The sequence below is a fragment of the Hyla sarda genome, chromosome 8 (genome assembly GCF_029499605.1).
Source record: "Hyla sarda isolate aHylSar1 chromosome 8, aHylSar1.hap1, whole genome shotgun sequence".
Taxonomy (NCBI): Eukaryota; Metazoa; Chordata; class Amphibia; order Anura; family Hylidae; genus Hyla; species Hyla sarda.
Genome location: NC_079196.1, coordinates 43,027,932 through 43,046,000, shown reverse-complemented (window position 1 = coordinate 43,046,000; position 18,069 = coordinate 43,027,932). Strand labels below are relative to the sequence as shown.

The 18,069-nt window shown below is 45.4% G+C and overlaps 1 protein-coding gene across 3 annotated transcripts in view; it reads left to right on the top strand.

Moving 5' to 3' along the window:
* The first annotated feature begins 349 nt into the window (after positions 1–349).
* Positions 350–18,069, top strand: part of LOC130284711 (dipeptidyl peptidase 4-like) — a 121,973-nt gene continuing 104,253 nt past the window's right edge. The window contains exons 1-4 of one of the 3 annotated variants that reach the window (XM_056535373.1): positions 350–399; positions 5,417–5,635; positions 5,720–5,799; positions 5,898–6,047. In XM_056535373.1, the coding sequence (XP_056391348.1) occupies positions 5,760–5,799; positions 5,898–6,047 (190 nt within the window). In that variant the 5' untranslated portion in view covers positions 350–399; positions 5,417–5,635; positions 5,720–5,759. Of the gene's footprint in view, positions 400–5,416; positions 5,636–5,719; positions 5,800–5,897; positions 6,048–14,750; positions 14,803–18,069 lie in introns of those variants that run through there. The other 2 variants (XM_056535374.1, XM_056535375.1) reach the window with 2 other exon arrangements.

The following is an 18,069-nucleotide window of genomic DNA, read 5'->3' as shown; positions in this document are numbered from 1 at the left end:
TGTTGCGAGCGTTCTGGCTCCTGAAGCAGACACTGTTGAGGAATCTGAGGAGGACATCAGTGACGTGCAGACACAATTCGATGATGATGAAGCCGATCGCAATTGGGCTGCATCTTCATCAGGAGAAGAGGTTTGCAGGTTGACCGTGAAGCAGCAGCTGAGCCAGCAAGGTGGTAGCATGGTTGGCAGTCATCATAGTGGCAGAAGTGGGAAGTTTCGAGCCAAACGTGCCCGGGGTAGACCACCTGCTTCGCAGCAGTCTATCTTCCCAGGAGGTAGTGGAACAGGGGTTCCTGGAGACAGCGGCAGTTGCAGTGGTTGGAAAATCAGCTACTCGGCAGTGTGGCAGTTTTTCATCAAGCATCCGGAGGATGTTAACATGGTGTGGCATTGATTCAGGTTAGAGGGAAATGAAAGGGAGTTTTCCCTGTCCTTTATACTAGCTGAGCTAGCAGAGATGCTCATCAGGTGCCTAATTAATGATGCCAACCAGTCTTGATATAAGGAAAGGAAATAGAATAGTCGGTGCTCACCCCAGAAGACAGCAAGGTGGCTTTGGGGGTGGCAGGGGTCCTTGCGAGGAACACACAGCCAGGGCTGTGAGTGACACCCACAACAGTAAAGTGGACAAGACAAGGAGTCTTAGTACACACAGCAAGAGGCTGCAAACGCTGTGTGTGAACAGTGAGTAATAGGTTGCAGGAAACTTATGTATAAATTGGCAGGAAAGAGCCCTTCAGTTGATAGTAAGGGCATGCTGGGTTGTTTAGTTAGTGACTGGACGGTCTAGGATTTTGTTTGTTCCTGTGTTTCATGTTTTTATTTATCCTGCAACCTGTCAAATAAAGCTGTTGAGGAGCCAGGCTTGCATAAAGAACTGTTGTTTGCCTGCTGAATGAAGAAGAATCGTGTCCTGTGGCTGTGTCAAGGACGATCCCAGAGCTATCCTCAGGGTGAAATCCTTACACACAATGTTGGCACCACGGCCTTGCATCAACATATGCAGCATCTCCATAAAGCAGCCTGGGAGAACCGTGGCTCCGATGCGTTTCACCACCTTAGCCGAAGGGAGCTGTATGCTCCTCCTCCTCCTACTTCGAGTCAGTCATTCCGCCAGCAATCCATCGGCAAAGCCATGTCCAAGAGACAACAGTATGCGCCCACTCAACGGCGCAGAAGGTGAATGTGCTCCTGTCCAAGTTGCTACTGCTGCAGTACCTCCCTTTATAAGTGGTGGACTATGCTCCTTGTAGAGGACTGAGGGCTTGTGCAGAGCCAAGGTGGAGAGTCCCAAGCCGTCATTTCTTTGCGAAAAAGCCCTGCACAATTTTGTGGAACAGAAGGTGGGCCAGTCCTTGAGCCTGTCAGTGTGTAGCAAAGTGCACAGCAGCGCCGACGTATGGAGCTGTTACTACAGTCAGGGAGAATACATGTCCTTTAGGGCCCACTGGGTGAATGTGGTTCCTGCACAGCCACAACAGCAACATGGGCAGGTCACGCCACTTCCGCCTCCACGCACTCAGGCCGTTGGTCCTGTGACAGTGTGCGACTCCGCCTCCTCCACCGTGTCCTCAGCCTCCACTGCTCAGACAAGTCTCAGTGCCCCTCCAGTATACCATGTCTGCAAGGCACGGCGGTGTCACACTGTTCTTCACATGGTTTACCTTGGTGAACAGAGTCACATAGGGGAGGAACTGCTAAAAGTCATTCATCAAGACATAGAATCATGGCTTACTCCACAAAACAGGAAATGAGAACCATGGTGACCGACAACGGGAAGAATATCTTGTCTGCGCTGCGACAAGGAAGCCTGAGCCATGCGCCCTGTATGGCATATGTGTTCAATCTGAATGTCAAGCGGTTCCTGAAGGGTTCCCCCCATCTGCAAGACATCCTAACAATGGGAAGGAAACTTTGCATGCACTTCAGCCACTCTTACACCGCAAAGCACACCCTCCTTGAGCTGCAGCGTCAGAACGGTATCCCCCAACATTGTCTGATTTGCGACATTTCCACACGTTGTAGTTCCACCCTCCATATGTTGGACCAACTATACGAACAGAGAAAAGCCATCACCGATTTCTTGATGATCCAAGCGGATAGGGGTACTCCCCTGTGTATCTTCAATGTCAACCAGTGGCAGCTCATACGTGACACCTGCAGTTTGCTCAGGCCCTTTGAGGAAGCCACATTATTAGTCAGTCGCCAGGATTACAGGATGAACGACGTCATTCCACTGCTTCATATCCTACAAAACGTGTTGGAAACGATGGCTGGTCAGGAAACTGGAGACGTGGCGCCTACATCTCACGGCCACATGAGCCCTGTGGGGGCTGAACTGGAAGAGGAGGGGGATGGGCACAGTGGAGCACAGTTTAGGTTTTGCGAAATGGGTGGTTTTTATAGTCATCTGACAGGAGAGGAGGAGGAGCAGGAGCAGCCAGAGGAGCTAGAGGGTTATGAGGAAGGCAAGACACAGGACCCAGACACACCATGGCAGTATGCAGCGGAGATGGAGGCAGGTAGTCCCTCCGAGTCACTTGCACAAATGGCACGATGCATGCTCACTTGCTTGCGTATTGACCGCCGAATTGTCACCATTCTGCAGCGGTATGAGTTCTTGCTCTCCACCTTATTGGACCCTCGCTAGCTGCACAAAATGGGGGCCTTTTTTACACCCACTGAGAGGGAGGACAAACTGACATACTACAGAGACATCCTACGTAGTCAGTTGGCCGATGTCTATCTGCGCCATCGTCCATCTTCTCGCAGGTCTGACTTGGGGGGCCCTCTGCGCTCACCTTCCACTGCCATGGCTGCTGGGGAGGGGTGGGGTGGCAGGAGCAGTACCAGATCCATCAGCAGGAGCCTAAGTCTACAGTCAGTGATGAGTTGAGTAGTGACGAATATTTGTCCTATATTTGCGAATTTCGCGTATTCGTTATATTCACATATTTGCATATTAAAAAGGGCGGGCCCACACAGGAACCAATCCCCATTTCCACCTAAAACCCTGGGAAATAGCAGTGTTTGTATGTGGAAACTGTGTGGGGCTGCTCTTTTAAGGGCGATTAACACTTGCCAAGAAGGGAATTAATAGTGCGAGAATAGGGCCTTACAGGGGAAGCTTTTACCCCCAGTTGTTACAATGAACCATACGTTGTTCCCTTCCACCTTTTAGAGGTCTTTGCATCACATCAATACTTGGTGGTGTAGGTGGCACATGGTGTTTTTTGCAGACCTTTTCTTTTGTTAAATAAAAATAAAAATTGTGGGTCTATATATTTTATCCTAAGAATAGTATTAAAAGTTAAAGTGGTTCTCCACCATAAGGTGATTTTAGTACGCACCTGGCAGGCAGTAATGAACATGCTTAGGAAGGATCTGCGCTTGTCTTGGGGCTATATGGCTATGTTGTGAGATTACCATAACACTGTGGCTAGCTGTTTGTGAACTGGTACTTCCTGTTTGACTTTTCTTTTTTTGACTACAAATCCCACAATTCCATCTTCTTCCCTCCCACACATCAGCCACCCCACCCACTGAAAAATAAATGAGCTGCATCCATTCAAATCAGTGTGGTTTTTAATCAGGGTACCTATAGCTGTTGCATTAGTTGCAGATTGATCTCTCTCCCACCAAGCGATCCCTCCACCCATTGAAGCAGACAGGCTCCCTGTCATCAGCTGACTAGTGAGTCAGGTCTCGGCTGGATTGCAACTCTGGAAAAATCTGAGACAACAGTCATTTTGTATGCTGGTAAAAATAAATATTGGAGTGAAAACCGTCACACACAGTACAGACACTATATTATGAACTACACTAACTGTACAGCCCCTGTAGCATAGTCAAATAAACTAAATTCCTGGAATATCCCTTTAAGTTTTACTTAATGCATGTCCTCAATACCTACTAGTGCACACTAACACTTTTACAAAACAGACTGTTTTCTTCTGCCTACCGGCCTCAGCTACTATTCTGATCTTGCGACCCGCCTTATGCCTCACATCTGATGCCAAGTTCTTCTTTTTTCACCCACCTTCGTTACCGGGTACTGGTATTGTCACCCACCGCCCCACTCTGTCACCGGGTCCCTTTCAGGAATTCTGATGCCACCTTCAGGCTGTCTCATTCTGCCACCATATGTACTCCTCATGCTGATGCCACCTCCAGGCTGTCTCATTCTGCCACCATATGTTCTCCTCATGCAGATGCCAGCTCCAGGTTGTCTCATTCTGCCACCATGTTCTCCTCATGCTGATGCCAGCTCCAGGCTGTTTCATACTGTCACCATATGTTCTCCTCATGCTGATGCCACCTCCAGGCTGTGTCATTCAGCCTCTATATGGTCTCCTCATGCTGCAGCCAACTCCAGGCTGTGTCATTCAGCCACTATATGGTCTCCTCTTGCTGCCGCCAACTCCAGGCTGTGTCCTTCTGCCAGATTATGGTCTCCTCATGCTGCTGCCATCTCCAGGTTGTGTCACTGGACCGCCATGTGGTCTCCTCATGCTGCTGGCACATTAAATAAAACTTTTTAGGTTCATCTATTTGAAATCTTCAATTTAAATGTTAAAAAATATCTTTAGTATTTTCAATTGTGATGCCCTATGGTCTCGTCAGGCTTTTGCCACCTTCAGGCTGTGTCATTCAGCCACTATATGGTCTCCTCATACTGATGCCACCTCCAGGCTCTGTCATTGTGCCACTCTGTGACAGTGATTATAATAGCGACGCCTCTGATCTGCATGTCATACTGAATAACAGTATTATTTCACTAAAACAACACACTCCCTATGGGTGTTACGACAAGGCAAAGTGTTCTACCCCTATTGAGGCTCTCTGTAGCCCAGAAATTGCTGTTTTTAATAGCGATTCACCGCAAATAAATTCGGACTGAACAAAATTTTTCCGGAAAAATCAGCCAAAGCTAATTTTTTTAAAAATGCGCTCATCTCTAGTGATAATCATATATATATATATATATATATATATATATATATATATATATATATGATGTGATTAGTGAATCCATTAAATCTGTGTAGCAGGCAAAAGATCCAACATGTGAACACTTATTTATTTGGTTACTACCCTTGGTGAGCACAGAGGCCGATACAGGAATACAAGCAAAACACTTAGGTGGAGATTTATCAAAACCTGTCCAGAGGTAAAGTTGCTGAGTTTCCCATAGCAACCAATCAGATCGCTTCTTTCATTTTTGAAAAGGCCTCTGAAAAAAGAAAGAAGCGATCTGATTGGTTGCTATGGGCAATTCAGCAACTTTTTCTCTAGACAGGTTTTGATAAATCTCCCCCTATAAACATTTCACGGTTCCTGATTTTTTGCTTGAAGGATCATATTCATATCATACCAATAATAATACAACATTTCACGTCCGATGTTAAATCCATAGGGTGCCAGAAAAGCGTAGACGTCACCAGTGGGTCTGTATCCTGGTTTTAACCATGTGTTTAACAGAAGCATCTTTAGAATCCTGGATCTTCTTGTCTATTGTGGATTCGGCAGCCCAGACCAGGCCTATTCCATGCTGGTGCATGATGGGATGTACGCAGCCAAGCAGGATCTCTGTCTTGTATGTGTGATGCGTCATTTGATATAAGCTGCAGAACAGGTTAGATTTGTTAGCATAGACTTATAGTCAGGTGGCATCAGATTTTTTAAGCAGCTGTGTTATGTTTTATTACTTTCTTTTTAGCATGTGCCCAAGGATATTTGCAGCCTAATTTTCTATCATTATGGCATATACACAACTCATTAGAGATCCCCTCATGGACGGTAAGTGGTCTTTCTTTCAGAGCTCTGAATACTCCAAGTAGCGAAAAGTGATCTTATTTCATTGTATCATTGACTATGTATTGTATCACTGCTTGTAGGTCACGATTGTGTTTATGTTGCACATTGTCAGTACTTACAGCAAACAGGTGTCAGTTTAAGCCATCGGGCCCCCGGCCAGGCCAGGACTTGTGGTTATAATACAGATGTAAAATGCATCCATAATATCCTTATGGGAAATACGCTTGAAGGTAGGTTTACACGTCCCGATCTTAAAGGGGTACTCATCTGGAATTATTATTTTTTTTATCTGTTTAACTTTTTGGCACCAGTTGATTTAAAAAAAAAATATGTTTTCCAGTGGAGTACCCCTTTAAGATCAGCAGCAGACTCTATTGAAGCCAGTGTAATTTACTGCAGGTTTTCCACTGTGGAAGAACCGCCAAGTAAAATCCGCTGTAGAAAACTCCTCTGTTATGTGCAGATTATACTGCTATCTCACTTGGGATTTATTTCAATTCCTCAACAATGAAATGGGAAAACCTGCAGTACAAACTTTGTACAGAAATCGACATATGGTATATCTGAAATGTAAATTTCAATGTGAAAAAATTCCATAGCATGGGAATGAGACTCATAAAATCACTTGCCAGGTACTGAAATCCCGACCTCATATACCGTCCTCATATCCCGTCCCCATATCCCGACCTCATATCCCGTCCCCATATCCCGACCTCATATCCCGACCTCATATCCCGTCCCCATATCCCGTCCTCATATCCCGACCTCATATCCCGTCCCCATATCCTGTCCTCATATCCCTACCTCCTATCCCGACCTCATATCCTGTCCTCATATCCCGACCTCATATCCTGTCCTCATATCCTGACCTCATATCCCGTCCCCATATCCTGTCCTCATATCCCAACCTCATACCCTGTCCTCATATCCCGACCTCATATCCTGTCCTCATATCCCGACCTCATATCCTGTCCTCATATCCTGACCTCATATCCCGTCCCCATATCCTGTCCTCATATCCCAACCTCATATCCCATCCCCATATCCTGTCCTCATATCCCAACCTCATATCCTGTCCTCATATGAGGGTGGGTTAGGGTTAATTCATCTATCCTATGGTTGTAGTTGACATATTAAGTATACCAAGTTTCATGGGAATATCTTTAACCGTTTGGAAGTGATGCTGGAACATACACATACATACACACATACATATACCTACATACATACATACTGTGACAACTGTGGCAAGGGAAGGGTGTATTTCCCTAGCTCACCCTAGAGAAACCTCCACCTGCCCTTGTGACCACTCTCCGGCTACTTACAGTAAAATATTAATAAAAAAGAATAAAACAATACTGCTGCTAGTGATCAAAAGCGCATAGTGATATTCACAGATGATCAGAAAGGCATTATATACCTTGTAGTTGGCTAAAAGTAAATGTTTGTCGTTATAAGGCAGTATGGGACTTGTAGTCGCCGTAGTAGTTATCATTCATATGCATATTGTAATCCAATGGTAGTGCAGACGCCATTGTAGATACTAAAGTATTGCACATAGATCCTTAATAGAATGAATTAGCTACTCACTCCTCCGCATATACAGCAAGATAATAAAAGTCAAATGGTGCGCTGCACCTCTGACCTATCCGGGTAATGTTCCCAGCCCGGGAGATAGCAGGTTAGTGAGGCGCCGCTTGGCGCTGGTCCTAGAGTTGTCTGTGCAACTCACACTGGATTGTACTGTGATAAGTCGACAACCCGCCGCTCTGGCCAGAGATATGCGCAGAACTCGTTCTCCCGGCAGGCATAATTGTGGATTTTACTCATTTCAGTGTATAAATATTATAATAAAAATATCTGTGCAATTTACACATAGATTATGCAATCCTAATCCCCCTAGTCTACGTGCACACAATGCTTTTTGGGCCATAGTACACACACACACACATATATATATATATATATATATATATATATATATATATATATATATATATATCATTTTATTAAATTTTTTAAGCAAAAATGTCTAAAACTTTCTGTTTTTGGGACATATTTTCAGCAGTTTTTTGGGACCTCTAGTAAAAGCTGATCATAGGGTGCTCTGTTGTTAGGCTTGGCTCACAATACAGAATTGCCGGCTGAAAATGTTTTGAAAACAATGCAGACAGAGCTGGCAGAATTAGTCGGTTCTAGGATCATGTATACATCTGTGTGAATGGCAAATTTCCCAAAAGAATGAGCAAGATCATTCTCTCAGCGGTGGAATCCCATGGACAGCAATGCGACTCCGCTGCACCAAAATTTCAGAGCAAAATTCAATTTTGAAATTCCATTCCAGTTCCATAGTGTTAACCTAGTAGTAGAAGCCCCAACAATAATCTCTATAGGCAGCAAGTGTTCAATTCCCCTGCAGTGCCTCCACAGGAAGAATAAGGCATTACACAGTTCTTATTGAAATCAATGGACTGCCTGGATAAGGTAACATTTCTCAGAGAACGCAGAATTCCCTAATAGGGTATATGAGAAGAAATTTTCGAAAGCCAGACAACCCCCTTTGAATTAAAAAAGCTATAATATATTATTGTCAATTGCTCCTCACACAGTATGTTTTTATAATATGACTTTTTGGCCACAACTTAACGCAGACGTATTTCAACTCATAACTTGTAGGTTAATTCTAAACGTTAGATCCATGAAAGGAGTGAAATTGGAAACATAACGTAATCGACTGTCCGGCCAAGTGGCATTGTGTTTTACTGTGCTGGAGAGGAAAAGAGACTGTTAGTTTAACCCTGATGCGGCCAGAAACCATTTATTCCATACAATTTGTCTTCCGTTCATCTCTAAAAGGAGATTTAATAACCCAACAGATATCCGAAGTAATCCCTGTTTTAATGGAAGTGAAGTGAAGCATATGAGTCCGTTAGCATCGGCATAGACAGGAAATTCCCGCTCCCCCACCAACTTCCTCACTAACAGTAATGGGGCCATTGTCAGAGTAAACTGGTGCTTAGTCACTAAATACTAAAAGTCTAATAACTAGGGTTTAGCTTCATGCAGCCATTACCATAATGTCTTCTGCAGGCTTTCGGTTAGGCGGCCAAGAAGGTGAAACCACCGTTTCAGCACATGAACAAAAATGACATCAAGATATGGATGGGAATTCATCATTATTGTCTGTGGTGGGCGTGTTTTACAGTCAATAATTTTCAGCTGTGAAAGTGCTGACATAGGTCAAATTTATGAAATAGATAAATCTGCCTGACCAATGCACAGCTAAGGAAAAATTACCTCAGCACAGTCAATTGCACACTGCAAAGAAAAGTGGCTGTGTTCAGTGTTGCATGTTGCTGTATTGCATTGCTGACCCCCCTATACCTTTCTTATTTTTCTGTATACAGTGCTGTATAAGGGTCACTTTTTGCGCCATGATCTGCAGTTTATAACAGTACCACTTTTGCATATATGTGAAGTTTTTGTCAATTGCTTAGCATTATTGTTATGATTCGGCTAGCTGGATGTGGATCCTCTGTGTCAGCGAGGGATTGGCGTGGACCGTGTCGGTGGACCGGTTCTAGGGTTGCTACTGGTTTTCACCAGAGCCCGCCGCAAAGCGGGATGGTCTTGCCGCGGCGGTAGCAACCAGGTCGTATCCACCGGCAACGGCTCAACCTCGCTGACTGCTGAGAAGGCGTGGGACAGAAGGACTAGGCAGAAGCAAGGTCAGACGTAGCAGAAGGTCGGGGCAGGCGGCAAGGTTCGTAGTCAATAGTAATAGCAGGAGGTCAAGAACACAGTAATGGTAAACACAGTAGCAGCTTTCTCTAGGCACTAAGGCAACAAGTTCCGGCAAGGAAGTGCAGGGGAAGTGAGGTTATATGGACAGGGAGCAGGTGGAAGCTAATCAAACTGATTGGGCCAGGCACCAATCACTGGTGCACTGGCCCTTTAAATCTTAGAGAGCTGGCGCGCGCGCGCCCTAGAGAGCGGAGCCGCGCGCGCCAGAACATGATAGCCAGGGACCGGGACGGGTAAGTGGCTAGGGATGCGATTCGCGAGCGGGCGCGTCCCGCTATGCGAATCGCATCCCCATCATGAATGTCAGTGCAGCGCTCCCGGTCAGCAGGCCCGACCAGGGCGCTGCATAGAGGAGAACGCCGCGAGCGCTCCGGGGAGGAGCAGGGGCCCGGAGCGCTCGGCGTAACAATTATTTTCAGATGTGCTTTGACCAAAATTCTCGCCGTTTCCACCATTCACCGCATGGGATCACTTAAACTTTGTTTTAATACTCTGGATATTTCCGCATGCGGCCATACCAAATATGTTTATTTATTTAATTGTTTTACATTTTTTTATTTGTAATATGGTCAAAAAGGGTAATTCATTAATTTTTTTTGGAAGGGGGCAGGCTTATTTACATTTATCAAAACTCAGAGTGTGCTGGGAGTTGCAGTTGTGTACCACAGAGAGACATATGTAAGGGCAGCAATCCCCCACCTATTACTCTATAGCTGTTGCAAAACTACAACTCCCAGCATTCCCTCACTATCAGGGCATGCTGGTAGTCATAGTTTTGTACCATATAGGTAAAAAAAATGTTTATACCTTTATTTGGAAACATGTACGTGCACCAAATTTATCAAACAATTGCCTTCAGATGACCCCAAAGATAAAAGTCTAAGGGGGTCAGATCGGGAGACCTTGGGGGCCATTCAACTGGCCCACGATGACCAATCCACTTTCCAGGAAACTGTTCATCTAGGAATGCTCAGACCTGACACCCATAATGTGGTTGTGCACCATCTTGCTAGAAAAACTCAGGGAACGTGCCAGGTCCGAGCATTTCTAGATGAACAGTTTCCTGGAAAGTGGATTGGTCATCGTGGGCCAGTTGAATGGCCCCCAAGGTCTCCCGATCTGACCCCCTTAGACTTTTATCTTTGGGGTCATCTGAAGGCAATTGTCTATGCTGTGAAGATATGAGATGTGCAGCACCTGAAACTACGGTTACTAGAAGCCTGTGCTAGCATTTCTCCTGCGGTGTAGCTATCAGTGTGTGAAGAGTGGGAGAAGAGGGTTGCATTGACAATCCAACACAATGGGCAGCACATTGAACACATTTTATAAGTGGTCAGAAACTTGTAAATAACTCATGAAAGAATAAAGTTACGTTAAAACCAAGCACATCATTGTTTTTCTTGTGAAATTCCTAATAAGTTTGATGTGTCACATGACCCTCTTCCTATTGAAAAAACAAAAGTTGGATTCAAAATGGCCGACTTCAAAATGGCCACCATGGTCACCACCCATCTTGAAAAGTTTCCCCCCTCACACATACTAATGTGCCACAAACAGGAAGTTAATATCACCAACCATTCCCATTGTATTAAGGTGTATCCAAATACATGGCCCACCCTGTAGTTTTTTTTTTACATGTAATACTTTTATATACTAAGTATTACATTTCATGGAAAAACATTTTTTTTAAGTCATTGCAATTAAAAAACTTTAGCTTCTTTATGTTTCCATCGATGATGTCATATCTAGCTGAAAGGGTAAAAGAGGAAGCCCCCTCACTTTGTCTAAGCCCCTAGATTGCATGACTCATTGTGATCGAGGCATCTTAAGGGTTAAACAGCCATTACTGGAGTTAGTGCTGATCCTTGCCATTGTGGCAAGAAGCCACCTTTACATATATATAACTGTATGCCCAGTTGTGAGAATGCCCCGCTAAATCACAGGTACTATACAGTTACATCCATTTGTGGCAGGTGGTTACATGGCCATTTTTGCATTAGGTTTACTATTTGGGGAGCAGATGGTGTCGCCCTACCTAAGCTCTGCATAGGTTCCTAATGTGGTGACATAGAGCACCCACATCTGCCTATCCACCTAGATGCCACCATCACTATTAACCTCTATGGTTGCTCTCGTACAAGTTTTGCATTGGGCTCCAGAGATTTGAGCTACAGTCATTTAGTTTTGATGTCTACACAATCTAATACATGTATAACATTGTTGGAATACCAAAGCGGAATTCTATAATAAGACTTTCGTTTCTCTTTTCCTAATCTGTAGCCCATACAACTTCCTCGTAGTACCGGGTGTCAGTTTACTTAGGAACCACATCCTTCAAGTGAACGGTTAACATTCCTTGTGCTGTGAGGTATGGAGATCTTGTAGAAGATTCTACCTCCTTCCTCACTCCATAGTGATATGTAGAGACATAACTTAAACCTTCCGAATCCTAACGCACAATCTGTAATGGGCACCGACTATCAAAGGTTGTTTATAGTGGTGGTGTCCACACACATGGGGAAGAGACCTTGTAGGTGCCTTCAGGCTCCAGAGCCTAGTCATGGCCATGCCTTGTGTAAGCACTATATGCATGCCCTTGGTAATATACAAATATACATTTTCCCCTTCTCCCATATGGATGTAACTGTATGCCCTTTAAGCTGTGCATTCTCACAATTGTGCACACATTTACATCCATTGGAAGGCATGGGAGTTGTGCCTGCACCCTCTACATTGGGTGCCAGATGTAATATACTACTGGCATTTCACTGCAAGTGAGATGAACTCCAATCCTAGTTATTTCACCCCTTAGATGCCTAAAAATGCTGATAATAGTGATAGTGGCATCTAGGTGGTTAGACAGATGTAGGTGCTCTATGTCACCCCATTAGGAACCTCTCCAGAGCTTAGGATGAATGTAACTGTACAGTACCTGTGATTTAACGGGGCATTCTCACAACTGGGCATACAGTTATATCCAGTGGGTGGCACAGAAACTGTGGCTGTGACATCCACATCCGGTTCTAGATGTAATGTACAGGTGGCTTCTTGCCCCAATGGCCAGGATCAGCACTAACTCCAGTTACAGCTGTTTAACCCTTTACATGCATCGATCACAAGGAGCTATGCAATCTAGGGGCTTAGACAAAGGGAGGGGAGTATTACATGAAAAAAATCTACAGTAAAACCATGAGAAGACCACACAAAATTGCATTTAAAAGTGGTCTGTCACGCTAATCTTCATACAGCGGCCATGAATATTGTACGGTGAACTGAAAAGGTGTAATTCAAAAACTTTCAATATGTTGTAAAGCATGTATAACCAATAGGTTTTGCAATTGCTTTCATTAGAAAATTTTCAGTATTTCATACAGAAAAAGCCAGTCATACAACTGCCCCCCTGCCTGCTTGGACACATACTAGTCCTGCTGTGTCCATGCGTCATCACCTATGTCATGGACACACTTCCTTGATTGACAGCTGTGAGTGCAGGAAAAATCCTGCCACTGTCATCTTGTGTCCCGCTACTGTCAGTGAGGACAAGCTGGGAGTTGTAGTTTTGCTAATGCTGGGGGAGATGTGAGCAGACAGCATACTGAGGGAGGGGGCGGAGACCTGCACATTGAGGCCACACCCCCTCCCTTTGAGAGGAATTCAGACTAGTGAGCTAAATTAAAAGTGTAATAAAAAAATAAATAAAGGCGCTAGACACATAGAAATTAGATGTACATGGTCAGGATTAGGTACTGAGATATTTAAAACAAAAACATTTGTTGGATCTGACGGGTACATTTTAAATGTGGTGGGGGAAAAAAAACTACAAAAAATGACTGTGGTCCTCCACGTCAAAATAGGTTTGGTCCTTAAGGGGTTAAGGAGCAGTGTTTGGAGCTACTCAGCAATATACGATAAGTGGAATGAAAACAAAGTGAATTTCATTGTTTTACACTTTATGTGCTTGTTACTTGGATGGAAAGTAGAAGCATGGCCTCCACCCTTGATACTGTGCCAGCTGCTTTCACGAGCTGACAGGATAAACCCTTAGGAACTGTCAGAAGGTGGAAGGACGGGTTATCCCTAAAATGTGTGATCTGATCACTTTATCTGAACTTTTATTAAAGTGTAAATAAGCTTTCACACAACTTCTGACATGTCAGAGGTTTTAATGGGTGGGGGTCCAGCTGCTGAGATCCCCACCGACCGCTAGAACGAAGTGACAGAAGCTCTGAGGCCCATTGCAGTCTTGAGAAGCAGTCTCCTGTAATAATGGAGTGGTGGGTCACGCATGCATGTCAACCCTTCATCTTTTCTCTATGGTACATGAGCTTTATCCGCTGCTCCCATAGAGAATGAATTGATAGGCAGCTCACATGCGCAACCCTCTGCACCGTTCTAACAGGAGACTGGGTTCCCTTTCTTAACCCCTTAAGGACTGAGCCCTTTTTCACCTTAAGGACTGAGCCCTTTTTCGCAATTCTGACCACCGTCACTTTAAGCGTTAATAACTCTAAAACGCTTTTACCAAATATTCTGATTCTGAGATAGTTTTTTCGTGACATATTCTACTTTATATTGGGGGTAAATTTTCGGCGTTTCTTGCATCTTTTCTTGGTGAAAAATCCCAAAATGTCATGAAAATTTTGCATTTTTCTAACTTTGAAGCTCTCTACTTGTAAGGAAAATGGATATTCCAAATACATTTTATTTTTATTCACAAGTACAATATGTCCACTTTATGTTGGACATATTTTTACTTTTTATTTTTTAAATTAGAGGGCTTCAAAGTAGAGCAGCAATTTTCAAACATTTCATGAAAATTGCAAAATCTGAAGGGACAGATGTTATAGAACTACAACTCCCAGCATGCCTGGGTGGTCTAGGCATGCTGAGAGTTGTAGTTTGGCAACATCTTGAGGGCTACCGTTTGGGCACCACTGTAACAGTGGTCACCAAACTGTGACCCTCCAGATGTTGCAAAACTACAACTCCCAGCATGCCCAGACAGCCTTTGGCTATCTGGGCATGCTGGAAGTTGCAGTCCGGCCTTCCTAGTGGTTGCCACAGTAAAGATCACATTACTTTCACTTTCATTTCTCCCCCCTAACGACGATTCCCTAACTGAGCCTGGTTCTCCGCTGGATGTCTGCGATGATCGCCGGGCCCCAGGCATCTTCTCCTCAGGTACAGGACTCCATCTTCTCCCCCCGTTCTGCCCGACATCCAGGGGTGGGCAGAACGGGGGTTTCCATGGCAACCCCCTATCCTGCGCTGCCATTGGTCAGAACTCAGTTCTGACTAATGGCAGGGGATAGGAGGAGATCGCAGCACTGCGACCTCACTCCTATCCCTTTAGGCTGATCGGGGCTCTCACTGACAACTCCAATCATCCCTATTTTCTGGGCGATCGGGTCACCAGAGACCCAATCAGCCCGGAATTGGAGAAAATCGCATGTCTGAATTGACATGCGATTTTCTCCGATTGCCGACATGGGGGGGTCTGCGTCCTCGCCCTGTGTCCTTAACAGGTTAAGACGCCGACATGGGGGGGTCTCAGGACCCCCCTGGGCGATATGCCGGGGTGCCTGCTGAATGATTTCAGCAGGCATCCCGATCCGGTCCCCAACCGGCTAGCGGCGGGGACCGGAATTCCCACGGGCGTATCCATACGCCCTGCGTCCTTAGGGACTCGGGATGCAGAGCGTATGGATACGCCCTGCGTCCTTAACAGGTTAAGAACGGTCAAACGGATGGTAGTTGTTCCTTATCCTGTTGTTGCATATACACTAGGCAGGGCTATTCTGCTGAGACAAGCCATTTGAAGACGGATAACATATCCTTTACCTTTCAGAGTGATACCAGACACAACTCCGCTCTGATCTGTGTGCTATGTCAGGCATTAAAAGGGTACTCTGCCAGAAAACATTTTATCCCCTACCCAAAGGATACGGGATAAGATGTCTGATCGCGGGGGTCCCGCTGCTAGGACCCTTGCGATCTCCAGTGCGGCACCCCAGTCATCTTTGCACAGAAGGAACTCTGCTCCGTGCCGGATGACTGGCGACTACAGCCAACACCCCCACTCCATTCATGTCTATGAAGGGAGGGAGCATGGTGCAACGTCATGAACACGGAAGCTCGAAGCTTCCGTGTTCCGAACGCCGCTGCTGCCAGCCCGGAGATCGTGGGGGTCCCCAGCGGCAGGACTTCTGTGATCATACATCTTATCCCCTATCACTTCTCTATGGCTGTCAGGGTATGCTAAAAATGTAATTTTTGTAGCAGATGGAGTGATAATAGTTAGAGGTCACCACTATATACTTTTGCAATTACGAATGTAACATGAAGCAACTGGGCCCCCAGTGCAAAATCCCTAAAAGACCACTCCTCAACTTGTATGCATTATTTATAGTACTGGACTCCCTATATGAGCAACCTCAGGTTCCATATGTCAATTACAACCACAAGCTATGCATTCTCTATAGTTATATCCCTGATCACACTAAATGGCAACAAAATCCATAGTCATAAGATTTCTAATTGAAAAAGAGCAAAATGCACTTGTTTGACATGTAGGGAATAAAATGTCACATGTTAGGCTGCTTTCACACTATGAAGTTCACCCGTTACTTAACGAACGTTTGAAAAATAATTATTAACGCCCATTAAACAACCCCATTCAAGTCAATGGATTTTTTCGTTTAGCCGTTATCACCCGTTATAGCCCGTCATGACTAACGGACATTAGTTGTGACTGGAGAAATAACGTGACATGCACAAATTTTTCGCCCGTCACAAGAAACGGGTAAATTAACCGATGTAAATTAACCGAAATTATTAAGCAGGGGAGAAAGCATTTTTTACTTTCATTTTTAAATTCCCAACTGGGAGCCCTGAATGGCCGGTGCTGAGGAGCCATTCAGGGATCCCAGCGGGGTTTTTAAAATGGACAATGTGAGGGGACAAATGTATATTAAAAGTGTTGTGGGGGGGGACAAGATATATAGCTCTGCAGGGGGGGCATAGAGCGCTATATATCTAGCCCTCCAGCGCATTTATAATATGCCTCCCGCCAGCGCATTAAAGGGGTTGTGCGCTGCCCTAATTTTTGGAGCTCCGCTCACAGCGTCCGAAAGTTCATTACTCCGAATGCTGTGTGCGGGCTTCCGTGTTCACGCCTGGCCCCTCGGCCGCCCCCTCGTGACATCTTGCCCACACCCCCGTGACGTCACGCCCGCCCCCTCTACCAAAGTCTATGGGAAGGGGTCGTGACAGCTGTCGCGCCCCCTTCCCATAGACTTTCGTTGAGGGGGCGGGCGCGATGTCACGAGGGGGCGGGCGAGACGTCGTGAGGGGCCGGGCGTGACGTCACGCCTGGCGGCTGCGAACACGTAAGCACGCACACAGCGTTCGGAGTAATGAACTTCCGGACGCTGTGAGCGGAGCTCTGAAAGTCAGGGCAGCGCACAACCCCTTTAATAAAAATATGTCCCCCGCCAGTGCATTAATAAAAATATGACCCCCCGCCAGCGCATTCATATGTATACATCTATACCCCCCGCCAACGCATTTATATGTATACATCTATACCCCCGCCAGCGCATAATGTGACCCCGCCAGTGCATTTGTCTTAATTTTCCATTGCAGCGCTATATGAGAATGGTATATCTATCAGAACGCATCCAGCAGCTGCCGGCCAGATGATCCTGATAGATATACTATTCATTCATAGCACCAGTGGCTGCATATGTATATAGATGTGCTGGGGGGGGCAGACATATAGCGTTATCTGCCCCCCACAGCGCTTCTATATACATATGCCAGCTCTGTGCTATGAATGAATAGTATATCTGTCAGCATCATCGGCCTGGCAGCTGCTGGATGCGCTGCTTACAGATATACTTGTCACATATAGCGCATGTGAGTAGCGCTATATGTGATATCAGTCAGCAGCGCATCCAGCAGCCGCCGGCCAGATGATCCTGACAGACATACTATTCATTCATAGCGTTATCTGCCCCCCATATAGCGTTATCTGCCCCCAACAGCGCATCTATGTACATATGCAGCCGCCGCTCTATGAATGAATAGTATATATAGATATACTTGTCACATATAGCGCATTTGTGCAGCGCTATATGTGATATCTGTCAGCAGCGCATCCAGACATACTATTCATTCATAGCATGGCGGGAGCATATGTATATAGAAGCGCTGTGGGGAGCAGATAATGCTATAAGTCTGGCCCCGCAGCACATCTATATACATATGCAGCCGCTGCCTGACCCCCCCCCCCCCCCACCAGACTCTTCCCTGCCTATGCCCCCCCAGGGCCTGCCCACTATCTTCCCAATTATCAATAATAAAATAATTTAAAACACAGGACAAGAAAAACAAGAGCCCTCTTGCTCATTAGGGAGGGAAGCAGGAAATATTATCTATACATATTAC